The sequence below is a fragment of the Poeciliopsis prolifica genome, unplaced genomic scaffold (genome assembly GCF_027474105.1).
Source record: "Poeciliopsis prolifica strain line A6 unplaced genomic scaffold, Auburn_PproV2 SCAFFOLD004, whole genome shotgun sequence".
Taxonomy (NCBI): Eukaryota; Metazoa; Chordata; class Actinopteri; order Cyprinodontiformes; family Poeciliidae; genus Poeciliopsis; species Poeciliopsis prolifica.
The window spans coordinates 14620025-14633394 of record NW_026562379.1 but is presented as its reverse complement, the minus strand read 5'-3'; the positions used below and the strand labels follow the sequence as shown (position 1 = coordinate 14633394).

Below are 13370 nucleotides of genomic sequence, written 5' to 3'. Positions count from 1 at the left end.
TTCTATTCTATTCTATTCTATTTGACACAGTGCCCATTCTTATTGTGTAAATAGTTAATGCCCACACTCAGGCATGAGGCAGATCACCATCAATTTTCAGGTTGTAACATTGATTCTGGGACATAGATCTGGACTTCAACTGGACTGTCCAATAAATGAATGTAGTCTTAACCAGACGACTCCATTTCAGGATCTCTGTCCTGCTGAGAAATTTCATTCCCCTCACACACAGATGATGGTTTACACATTTTCACAACATACATTTTCTTTAACACAAAACATTAGATTTGCATAACAGTTCCTTTTTATCATTACGGTCAGGTAGCAAACTCAGCAGCACTCAACATTCAGAGATCAATCATTGGGAGAAATCAATAATGTTGTTTTTTTTATGGCCATGAAGTTAGAAGAGGAGCCATCTGAAAACGTTAAGCATTCAGTAACCTTCCATGTCTAAGTGCTTTCAAACATGTGGCTCTGAGTGCGTTCTGATGCCTTGCCACGGACAGATTTGACCTCAGGCGTAATTAGCCTAATAAAAGCATTAGATATGCTGTCAATATGATTTGCATAATGTGCAAAGGCAGTTTCCTCCCTGAATGCGAGGAGCGTAGGTACGACTTAGAAATGCTGCAGAGGCAATTTTTTTGTGCCCCTTTGTTCCCACCTGTCTAGGATGGGGTGAGGGGCAGGGGTGGGGTAAATGTGAGGGGTGGGGTGAAGGCAGTACCAGCTGCGACTTCCACCTCGGTGGGGTCCGCTGAATCCACCAAGGAGTCAAACACATTCGCCTTTTCTAAAATCCAAACATTTTTCTTTTCTTTTCGTTGAAGGATTCGTGTCTTACAACTTTCTTTTTCGTTCAACGTATTCCAAATCCATAAAAATAAAAAAACCCATCTTGCTCAAGAAACAAGTTCTTATCATTTACATAATACTCAAGAAAAGGTTTTAAAGAGATGCAAATCAGTTTCTCTTCATTCGGCTTGCTTTTCTTCCGTTCCGTGTGTCAAAAGGTGACAGCATCTTTTAGTTGCAGGTTTAAAGGTGAGAAACCCAAAGACTATGAATAGCTGAGGCCAGATTCAATATGACTGCACTTCGCAGATTATTGATAATCTTTGCATTGTTCATGTCAGGGAAAATCACTTCGCGCTCAAAACCGTGTAATGAGCTCATTCTTGCACAGAGGTCAAAACTGCCACATTATGTTGCCTTCAGAGGGGGCAGCGCAGGCTCTTTTCCAAGGCTCTTACACCTCCTTTTTTAGGGGGAGATAATGCCTCACGTATTACAGGCAGACAGCATGGCACTGCCGAAGGTGTTGCTGAAGCACATTTTCCATTTTCACAGCGCGGGTCAGTTTGTCTGAGAGGCAACACTGGCCTTTGCATGACCCATGGAAATATTACACTTCAGAAAACCATCACATTGGTTTTATTTCCAAAGCTCGGCTTTACTGAGTGCCTCGGTGGCTGCAGTGTTGCCGTCATCGTGTTGGGATTCCAAAATAGGAGAAAATGTGCTTAGCCAATTTGCTTTTATGGTTCCTCCATTTGCCGAGCTGTTGGAAGGAGGAATGTAAAACCAAATAATTACAAATGACATTAACAAATGCAACTTCCAGACAGAACATTTCGGCATTTTCTCGCTTCATACAACCACAGATGTCAGCGTGCCTTCTTGAGATTTTATGTGAAAAAGAAATTTACACATTGAGTTACATTTGTACCTCAAAAGGTTTATGATTTTTACATTCCATTAAAAAAATCCAGGGGAACCAAATCCCCACTCTGTTAATGTCTCAGAGTGGTGGTGGGCACAGCTAACGACAAATTTTGTCGCATTAATTCTTAAGCTGTCGTCTTAAACATAAATCCAGCTATGCTAAAGCGCTACACATACACAGTATTTAGCAGAAGCTAATGCTAACGCACCAACTTAAATTCAGATTGTGTCTTCCCTTGAAAAACTACGACCCATGAGCAAACAGGAAACTGAACTCAGCAGTCATAATGCCTAAAAACAAAATCCTAAATATAAACATTTAACTATCCGGAACATTGCTGACAGTCTATAACCAGATGCAGATATCAAACTTCATTCAACTTAAAGTTAATAAAACAGCAAAGCATGTTAGTGTTTTAGAGTTTAACTGTAAAATGAATTTGGTTGTGTGTTTTGCTGTTCTCCTCACAGCAAAACACACAGCGACTTAGTGTAGATGGTACATTAAACAGGAAAATTCAGCTGAAGTTGAACAGGAACGAAGAAGAATAAGAATGTAAATGCAAACATTACCAGGAAGGAAAAATACCAACACCACAATAACATTATATAATAAATAAAATAAACCTTTTATCAGCACAAGAGCTGACTAAAATAAACATGTAATAAGAAAGATGTTAAAACTTGATGGCTTTACTCAGGAATCCAAACGCTCTGAAATTTTGAAATGTAAAAATTTCTTTTAAATTAAAATTGTTTAATTTTAATTTTGAAATTAAAATTGTTTAATTTTAATTTCAAAAGAATGTCGTAAAGTCCAAGTGATTTATCCGCTAAATATCCTGGAATGTGAAATAATGTTAAAAAAAAACTGAAAAGAAGAAAAAACCCATGGAGAAAAATCTTTCCACAAGGATCTGTATTTTAAAGATGTTGGGGAAACTTAACAAGTCCTATCAACATTCTGCTCTCCCCAAATGATATATCTGGCCTTCTTAAAAATAAACATCATGTATTTCCTTAAGATTGACAGAAAAGGCAGGTGACAGCAGGTGTTTCATTTCACCACCTGTTTCCTGACTTGGTACACGATTCATGGAAGGAACGTTAAACCCTGGCAGAAATCAACCTTTTGCTCATTTCTCTGGCTAAAACCTTTCCCTGTGTTTATCCAACACTTGGGCCCGGAGTTATCGGTGAGAGGAAACAGCTGAAGTGTGAAAGCAATGTGAAGTTATCTCTTCACATCAGACGCAGAACAGGTAATGAGAAGCAGTTCATGCATGCTTCTCAGAGGGAAGATTTGCCTTCTGCAGCCTCACAGAAATTCAGGCTAGAGGGGAATTTTCTTCTTCCTTCACAGAACTTCAGAATCTGATTGTTGCTGTTAAATTAATCAAATTGACTGCACTGCAGCATGAATGATGTCACTGTCATTTCCTTCAGGAGAGTTCAATGCCTTTTTAGAACCTTTTGTTTCACCATTTTTGCTGTAAATCTCAAGATGTTGCTTCATATCAATAAATTCAAATGATGTAACGAAGACAAGCTACCCTGAAATGTTGCTTAACATTCAGCATAATTCTGCCATCGAAGCAAACAGGAAAAAGTTGCATTGTAAATAGATAATATGAGAAGATAATGAGGTTATGCAATGACAAATAAGAAATAAAAGGTTATTTTTAACAATGGAAATTCAAAAAGTTGTTGTCAAATGGATCATTAAGTGTTTACTTAAATAATTCAAGAGGAAGCAAATAAACACTTAAATAAACAGTTAAATATTTTATATTCACATTTTTGCATATCGGGGAAAAACTGTTGAAATATATGTATAATGTTTTGAGTCTCTAGTCTATAATATGACATTTTAATATTAGAGCTATAGTGTATTTTTGTACTTTTACAAATTATGTTTTGGTGAATGACATCAAATAACTATTTTTATCTGTACATTTATTAAATTGTTACACATCCATTTGTTCTGAATTTATTCATTTCCGGTTTTATTTCAGTAGGGGTAAATAATTTATGTTTTTATTTATTCAATACTTATGGTATGAAATTACATACGTGTCAAATAATATCTATTTTATCACTGAGCCCAATACAACAACCTTCACCCTGACCTTCTGCTAGAGGTCAAGGGGACGCTGCTGTTAATCTGATTCTACTTAAAGGACAACAATCCTGGAGGCAGAAGGAGGCTTTGCCTCTCTGCAGCAGAGACGGTCACCCTACGCAGGAAAAGCTCTTAGCTTGCGCCACTCTATGTTCCTTTCAAAACCGTGCTCTTTTAGAATCATGCGCCACATCAAGGAAAATGAGAGACACAGTCGGAAATATTCAAACTTGCTGCAGCGAACATCCGAATGTGAAAGTTCGCTGCCCTCATCGCGGATTAATCAGTGAGATGGAAGTGTCTGTTTTGACCACAGGTGTCAAACTCCGGTCCTCAAGGGCCTGGAGTTTGTCCAACAGCTTTTAAATATGCCACAGGTACAAAACACTGGAATAAAACGGCTTAACTACCTCCTCCTTGTGTAGATAGGTTTTCCAGAGTCTAATTATTCTATTCAGGTGTGGTGCAGCAGAGGCTGCAGGACACCGGCCCTTGAGGACGGGGGTTTGACATCCCTGTAACAGGTTCAGGTTTCCTTGGAGCGCCTCTGCTTGCAGCAGGTGTAAATCTCCCAGGCTTCCCCGGTGCCACCACACTCTGGCAGCTAACTCCCAAATCTTTCACAGCCTGCTAACAGCATTACCCCCAGAGCTCCACTTCTTTTAACAAACTTATCAAGTCAAAAAAACAACAACAACAAAAAAAAAACAACCTCCTGGTGGCTTTCTGTAACATCGAAGGATCGGTCCTCGACTTTGACAGGTTAATTAATAGTAAAGTTCGACTCAGCCTCCCTTGAGGCTTGCTTGTCATCTGAAAGTTAAATACATCCACTGCGGAGATGGTTTTATTAATAGACCGTACTTTATGAACTGGCATTCAGCCACATGCTCACATCATGCGAGAAACTAATGGTTTCGAAGCCTAAGCAGGTGGCAAAGCTTGTTTAACTGAATAGAACAATAATAAATTATCCTACTGTATCAAATTAGACTCGTTAAGGTTTGTATCCTAGGGGGAGAATTAATGTAGGGGTAATAGACCGGAGATGGAGATGAACGGGGTAAAATCTAACATCTCAGCAGTGAATAGCATGGAAATGCTTGGCCTGGCAAAAGTATTCACTTTCCTGGAGTTATTTTTTAAGTTTAACATTTTGCTAAACTGTAGCTTAACGAAATGTCAAGAACATTTTAGTGCATTTTCTTGAGAAGAAGTTGATGTAACACTAAATAAAAAAAAAGAATCTGAGACAATACTTAAAAGCATGGTAGACTTGAAGGGACATACAGTAGGTTTCTGCAGAGGTTAGGGTGCACAACCTTGTGTGAAAAGCTAAAATACATAAATACTTGAGACTGCGTTGAAAAAAAACCCCACTTAAAACTGTCTACTCCATAAACACCTAAATATACATCACAATGAAAAACATCTTAGAAACTAACACTTATGGTGTTTCTTACCTCTTTTCTTGTGGGTACAGCCAATCAGCAGTAAGGAAAATAAATGCCGGGTCTGGATTGGCTGCTTTTCTTTGCAAACACTAAAACAATAACGTTTTAAGTCGCATTGTGGTTGAGTGTATTACATTTTTTAGACAGCCTCTATCAAAAAACACAAATATTATTATTTTTTTTTTTACGAATACTGAATGTGAAATAGGCCACTTGTCCATTGTAGCAAAAAAACAAAAAAAAACTTGCAGCAATATTTTAAGTGGCCCTATGAAGTATTATCTCCGGGAGCAGAATACCAATATCCAACATATGTTACACATTTTTATTTGTGTAAAATATTCTGTTCTACAATTATGGGCCACTTTGTGTTGATGTATCACAGAAGTGGGCAACTCTAATTAAAAAGTGAATGTTGCTAACCCTCATGAACCTTACGCTCATGCTATATAACTATAGCAGCATGGTATATGGTAGAAGCTAATGCTACTGCCTGTTTTATGTCAGCTAAACGTCTATTTGAAGAAGCAGCAGTTGATAATCAAAATGTCAACAGAAATGTCAAACTTTACTAAATTGAGACTTTGCTAAAGAGGCAAGTAAATTAGTGTTTTATTAGAACTTATCTAAAAAAAAATATTTAAAGGAAGCCAAAAGCTCACAACACGGTTCTAAGGGAAGGACTTCTTATTCAGGGGACTATATATAAATTTATATTATTATGAACATCTCTCTTTCTCTTAGAGTTCCTGTAATATAAGGATTTGTTTCCTTATATTGTGTATGGTAAAAAATAATTTAAGATCAACACAAAACATAAACACAAAATATTCCCTTTATTTTTTTTTTCTACCTTAAGACTACACAGGGTCACCAATGTAGCTCTAAGAGGTATCTACATTTGCATTTTATTTACAGCTTACTTGGATGTCCTCATATTTACACAGTCAGAAGAAGCGCTAAAAACACAGTGTTGAGAACAAACCGAAACTCAAAATGAGTCCAAAAACTTTTAGAAAAAGATACAGTCTTATGACGCAACAATTATCAGTGCAATATTCCACAATGCAAATATCCTTCATTCATATTATGCTGAACATACATATTGTTTTTCAGGAACAAAATGCCACTGAATCAACCAACATCATAAAAAAAAACAGCAAAAAAAAAGAAAGTCTTGTCCAATTTGCTTAATCGTTTGTACAGATTGAGACACTCAATCATGCTCTCACCACCTATAGACACACAGATAAGTCTATATGCTGAATCGGAAAATGACAGTCAAGAGAGTGAAGTGGCTTGGCATAGTTCAAAATGGTACCAGAAGTCAAATCAATGTCACAACTTTTCGAAATTGTCTCCTTGTGAGTTTTCACATCATGACACTTTTGAATGAGCACAGGTAATCTGTCCTTTGCAGTATCCACCAGGGGAGGGGCATGAAAAGAGAAGGTGTGTGTAGGAGACGGAGAGGGTCACAGATGTACGAGGGCCAAAAAATGTCCATGTGGCAAAAGTTGATGTGTATAGACAACCTTTAGTCTGTAAACGGGAACCAGAACACCTGCAGGTCAAATGCATTTCCCCTAACTAAGAGGAGCCCTATCCTGGAGAATAAAAGCACTTTCTAGGCTGACCTGCGGGCAGCCCTTAGGGCAAAGGCAATTTGTATCTTTCACCAGACCCACAGTACGACCCAAAGCCCATTTACCTCTGCAGCCAATATGCTAATGGAGCATGTATGACGGAATTAACTGCTTTCTTTGACCTTCTGGCTAGCCTCGCGCTATTTAAAACCATTTTCATCCAAAGTTTAATTGGATCGCTGTGACGCTGTGTTGTGGAATACTGACTTTTTAACTCCTCAGTGCTTCCCACAAGGAAATCGAGATTCATTAAAAAAAAGCAGTGAGTCTAATGAAATACACTGTAAGGGATTTCACTAAAACCCTCTTCATTGTTTTATTCCAATGTGTTCAAACACCCCCCACGTATTGTTCAAGTACAACAATCAACAATAGAAGGGACAATAATTCACATTATTTTTAAATTCACATTTGTTATACTGTTAATTCATATAGCTATTTATAAAACAAAATGAAAATATAGTTCAAAACCAGTCCCAGAAAATACCTTTTTGTTCTTTAATACACAATAGTTCCACAGTATTTTCTTACAAGGTTGGCTCTTCATGTAGTTTTGTGATTGAGTTGTCTGACCACGTACTAAAAACATCTATCCTAAATTTAGATTTTTCAAAATTTACTGAAAAGAGGGACACAAAAAAATTAAAATCCAATATTATATCCCTTTGTTTATTTTACTATAGGTGCATCTCAGTTAATTAGAATATCATAAAAAAGGTTAATTACGAATATTATTATTTGCAGCTGCTTCCTTTAAAATCACCGTTGCTTTTATATCTACTAAATAAACTTTCTTTTGTTTGGAGGCGTGTGATATGAACAGCCAGCATTAATAACTGTTAAGCCAACAATGAGGCGTAGTAGCAATAATAATAATAATACATTTTATTTAGAATTGCCTTTCATAACACTCAAGGTCATTTAAAGAAGGTAATGACTGTCCCATAAAATAACTCTTCTGAATTAAAAATGAACCATTTGTAATTTCTGAAACCCAGAATAACCAAAATTACATCCTAGAACTGGAAGCAGTTATGAGTGGGTCGCAAGCCCACTCTAAGCCCTGCCCCTTCCTGCACACTCAGTTCCCCACAGGTGGCGCTGTTGCGTCTCTAAACATGCCAACCAAGTTGGGAATTTAGAGGACAGTGATTACTCCTTAAAGGTGTTACCATTACAACGCATTTTGTTACCAATACCAAATGCTCTACCACCCATAGGAGTTTTGCCTGCATTAGAAAAATTCATTAAAACTTTAAACTTCATAAATTTCCCAAAACATTTTCAGACAATCATTTCTACATCTGGAACAATAAAAGCCAGCTCAACAAAATAACAGAAATACAAACTTAAATATATATATATAACTCTGTTTAATGAATCTGAATAATAGAAGAGATTCACTTTTTGAACTGAATCACTGATACAATTTACTTTTCAACAATATCCTAATTGACTGAGATTACACGCTTATTCAATTTAGGCCTGCAGAGCTCTGCAAAATGATTAAGTCTGTTGAGCTTTTTCAGATTTAGATCACATCAGAACATAAAACATCTGTTTTATGTTATTTTGTTCAAAAATAGTCTGACATACCAGTGAGATCACATAACAGCTGTATTTATACTGAAAATACAGACTGGTGGAGTTGGTTGCAGGAGATTTTATTTATGTGTACAAATAGAGAAATGGAAGCTAAATAAAGTATGACAGACTTTTAAGGTTTTATTTGTAAAAGAGATATAAAAACCTTTTGATTTTCTCTATTTAAAACAGTCGTCTGTGTTGATTTATCCAATAAAATCCAGAATAATATGCCGATGCTCGTAGAGAAACTGGAGAAAATGTGAAAAAGCCCAACAGGTAATGATCTACCTTCTGCAAGGTGCTGTCATTAAGCATTTTTGCAGGTTTTGTACTTCATAAACAAGGCCGACATGCACATTTCAGGGTGCACAGAAACCTTAAGACCACAAATGAGCACAAAGCCTCCTCTCATAGATCTCTGAGACATCACACAAACGAAGGTGCTTTGACAAGTTCAGCTGTGGTTTTGATGAAGGGCATTACGGCCAACAGCAATTTCACTCATTATTAATGGATGACAGGGGCTATGAGGGCTTCAAGTATAAAAAAAAAAAAAAGGAGTGATTAAAAGAGATGGAATCTCCTTGGCTGAGGCGCAGAAAAAGGCAGAATGGAGCAGGCTTGTGAATTACAATCTGCAAAAGTCTGTTAGCAGAAAGAGAGAGAGCCGGAGAAACACAATTGATCACCAAAACTCCTCTCAGATTCCTTTGAAGAGAATCACCAACAGGTGAGAGGAAATGGAGTCACAAAAATAAGCCAAAAGACATCACAGATTTTCATCCTCTAGCAGCCGCACTTGAAGGGCAAAGACTGATAAAGAATCCTCAGAAGGAGAAGGGCACTCTTCTGTCACAGAGAGAGTGCAGCTGTTTGCAACCGTCATCTTGTTTACAGCATATTAAAAACCAAGTTGGGCACAGTCAAAGAAAAAAAAAAAAGCGTGGTCATGTACACAACTGTCTTTGGCAAGAAGTCCCATTTCCTACATCGGAGTCCGTTATCCGACAGCCTCGTGTTCATGTCACCTTCGGCCCATTTCACTCTGTCTCATGAAGTGGATGTTGTTGACACTGTCTGCCAGCTCGGGGTATTGGTCAACTGAAACCACATAGTATCCGTCATAGCCTTGCACCTTCCCTGAACCCAGAAGCTGCTGCTTCTCTCCCTCAGTCCAGGTTCTTGAGCCTTCCTCTCCATCTCTGAGTCTCTGGCGCTCCCGGGCCCAGGCCTGGCCGACGGCCCTCTGCCGGGCCAGCTCCAGAACGCGGGCTTTCTCTTCGTCTACGCTGCCGCCGTATCGCGTGTTGAGGAGCAGCGATCCATGCTGCAGCTGGATGTCGGTGATGCGCCTAGTCCTGCCATTCAGCACGGTGTTGACCTGAGACACGGTGACGTTGACACCGTTCTCCAACGTGCGCCGGCCAACCGTCATGCCAATGAGCGCCAGGTCTCCTTCCACTGAGCCCAGCTTGACAAAATGGTGGGTGTCCATCCCTGCGATGGTGAAGTGAAGGTTTTCAAGATAGAACGCGTCGTTCAGAACGGCGGCCATGCGGCGTCCGTCCTCGTTGGCCAGGCTGATGATGTCGGTGCTGATGCGGCCGTCTCGGATGGCGAACTTCACCCCTTTCCCAAAGATGGAACCACCAGAAGCGAAGATCTTCTTCCCCTCTGTCTGGGGACATCCTGCGCTTTTGGTGTTGTAGATTTGACCAAAGCGTTCCAGCTTGACGAAAGCTTTGAGCTGCCTTTGAACTTCGCACTGAACGCCCAGCAAAGACTGCAAAACAAAGACAACACTGGTTAGTCACAGCCCACGCAGCACCGGCTGAGGACAGCACCGGGAGCAGTTTGAAATAAATGAAACAGAAACAAAATGCTTTATAAAAGAATCTCATTTGGACTTTTTAATATTTTGTCACATTGCAATCTCAAACTTGAAAGTGTTTTATTGGAATTTGCTCTGAAAAAAGAGCCGTAAAAAAATACTCAATTTTTCTTGGTGTTGGTCTGTCATATTAAAATCTAGTAAATTCAATTGCAAGTTTGTAAATGTAATGGAAAAATGTGGAGTATGGATTGTTTAGCAAGTCACAATAAAGTGTAAAACTTTACACACAATATTTGCTGCTTGCTAACTTTACAAGAACAATTTCCATCAGTTCACAGAAAGTCCAATAAACCTCTGTATGGCATTATTTAAAACCTCCTTGAGTAAGTTGAAGTAAAAATGCTGAATTCATATTTGATTGAATGTCATTGCTCAATCTCATCAGTATTTTCTCACAAAATGTTGATGAAACAGCTTTTTTAATGGCCAGAAAACAGATCTATGATGTTTTGTTTCTGTGAGTACATCACTACATTGCCAAGGTAACAGCAGAGGTGTTTGTCAGAGAATGCAAATCTCTCTGATCATAAAAAAAAAAGAAAAAAAAAGTGAGTGAAACTGCTGTTTTCTAAAAGCACTGCTGGGCTTAATCTGAAACAGGAGTTTTTTGGTAACAGGAGTATCCAGCACAACTCATTCTATAAGGGATCAAAGGAGATATCACATTCCCTCCAGCCAATGTTTATGTTTTGTCCTAATATTACTTGACAAGAGATGTTCCTCTAAAAGAAAAAAAAGAAAAAAAAAAACGCAGGGAGGATGATGCGAAATGGAAGCTGGCCAGAAAACAACGAGGCAGTCGCCTGGGTGCATGTAAGCATCAATCAAACGGCTTTAAAAATGCCTGCAAGTCACCAGCCAACATATGAGGCTCTGTGTATCCAGAGGAGTTCCTGCCAACTAGTAACATGCAAAATCTTCCTGACAGTTTTTCAGTTCTGACTCTGATTAGAGGGTGACTGTAGGTTGAGGAATTGGTGTGGGGTGCAGAGCGCTCTGCAGCATGCAGCATGTCTGACCATCGGTTGACATAACACTGCATCACGTCCTGGATGAACACATGTCAAATCGAGGAGACGAAAAGCCACATGTGCTGTGGAGGTCCTCGCAAGCAGTGACCTGTTCAGCTGTTCCGAGGACGAGGGAAAAGGGGCGAAGTGCAATGTCCTCCACTTTACTGAAACAGCCTCAAGGGAAACTCCAAGAGACGCATCAGTCACATAGCAGGGGGTGCAATGAGCCTCCAGCAAAACCCTGAATGAGAGATAGAGCCTTGCGCATCGCAGACCTCATCTCTCCGTCTGCTCACGGCACTTTTCAATCTCTGCGTGGATCGAGCAGCATTGCAAAACGGGGGCTTAAGCAGACGGCGATAGAACGGGAGCTGTTCTTTCTTTCTTTTCTTTTTTTTCCCGAATAAAATACAATCAAATACCAAGGTATAGATGTACAACATGCAGTTTTAAAGTTGTATTGATTCCTGAAAGAACCCAATATGTTCCTGGGCTTATCTGGCCATTTGCAGTGAGGATCAACCTGGCATTAACCATCTCAGGGCATCCTTTCAGAAAAAGGGATTCTGGATAAAAATATCACACAACAGCTCATGAACAGGATGAGGACTAATTATATGGATCCAGAGGTGTGCTGAAGGCAAATCTTCCTCAAAAACATGATGGGAAACTTCAAAATGAGGCTAACCTCGCAATTCAAAGCCTTGATGACTACACATTTTGAGCGATTTAGGTCTCTAAATAATTGAGGAGCTACATTTTGTAGATAAATCTTTGAATTTAGATGTAAAAATGTTCTGTTTTTTTTTTATAGAAAGAAGCAGGAAAATTTTCCTAAAACCAAACATATTATGATATGAACTTTCATTTTTAGTGTTTCATTTCAACAGAGAAGGCAAAAAGCCTGTTGCAACTTTGAAACGTCTGAACTGAAAATAGATGGGATGTTGTTTGAGTTCTGTGTTGCTTCTCCTTTGTAGGTTGATAACTTTGGTGAGTTCAAAGATTTCTGTGGGTTGTTAGCACTGAATGACTCAGATTTCCACAGGAACACATCCAACAGCAGCCCAGGCAATATGAGGACACCGCTGTGGTTTTTACCTTTATGGTAATGCTCCACATACGAGATGGATGAAACGTCTGTGCTTTCCAAAAAGCCAAGAAATACAGAAATTCCTGTTACATTTTAATCTACTTTGGAAAGTTGAGTCAAGCCTACTTCAAGGGCAAATAGCATCTTACTCAAGAGCTAGAAAAGTAGAACAGACTGAAAATAAGAAACAAATTAATCAAATTCGGACATAATGGTCAAGTAGTTTGCTCTTGACTGTCCTGAGTTCATTTTGTTCTGGTCTTTCTTTTTTACTCATAGTTATTGACATTAGACATGGAAAGCAATAAGCCTGAATACAACAGAAAGGGAAAAGAAGGAAAAATTATGATATGTGCCCTTTAAATTATATAACAAAAAACAATCACATAAATAATGACTTGGTACCTAATCAGGCTGGTCAGAGGAGTAAGTAACAACACAATTTGTTTTACCTTAAATTTTGCTTTAGCATAATTTTGTTTTAATGTAAAATGATACGTTTTGATAAACTTGCTAGAATAGCTGCCATTTTAATAAAAAAAATCATATCAGCAAAGATTGTAATTCTTGATAAACTTGGCAACATAATTTCAGTTTTAGTGTAACTTTGCCTGTGTTTTTTTTTTTTTTTTTGGGGTCTCCATAGGTTAAACTCACATATAAATTTTTTTTCTTAAATATATCAACCCAGTAGCTTTTAATGTACACATTTTTCAAAAACAAGTTCTCTGTGTTAGGGTAACAGCTGGAGTGTCATGCAACACAAATCCGTTTCTGTGCCATTCACTTGTCTGGCTGTAACCAACCCCATGAAAACAACAGTGGCCTCTTCA

General features: G+C 38.5%; 1 protein-coding gene across 3 annotated transcripts in view; it reads right to left on the bottom strand.

Annotated features, from left to right (window-relative positions):
• Nucleotides 1-6121: 6121 nt before the first annotated feature.
• Nucleotides 6122-13370, bottom strand: part of tenm4 (teneurin transmembrane protein 4) — a 212380-nt gene continuing 205131 nt past the window's right edge. For all 3 annotated transcript variants that reach the window (XM_055028139.1, XM_055028140.1, XM_055028141.1), the window contains one exon: nucleotides 6122-10320. In XM_055028139.1, the coding sequence (XP_054884114.1) occupies nucleotides 9562-10320 (759 nt within the window). In that variant the 3' untranslated portion in view covers nucleotides 6122-9561. The remainder of the gene's footprint in view (nucleotides 10321-13370) is intronic.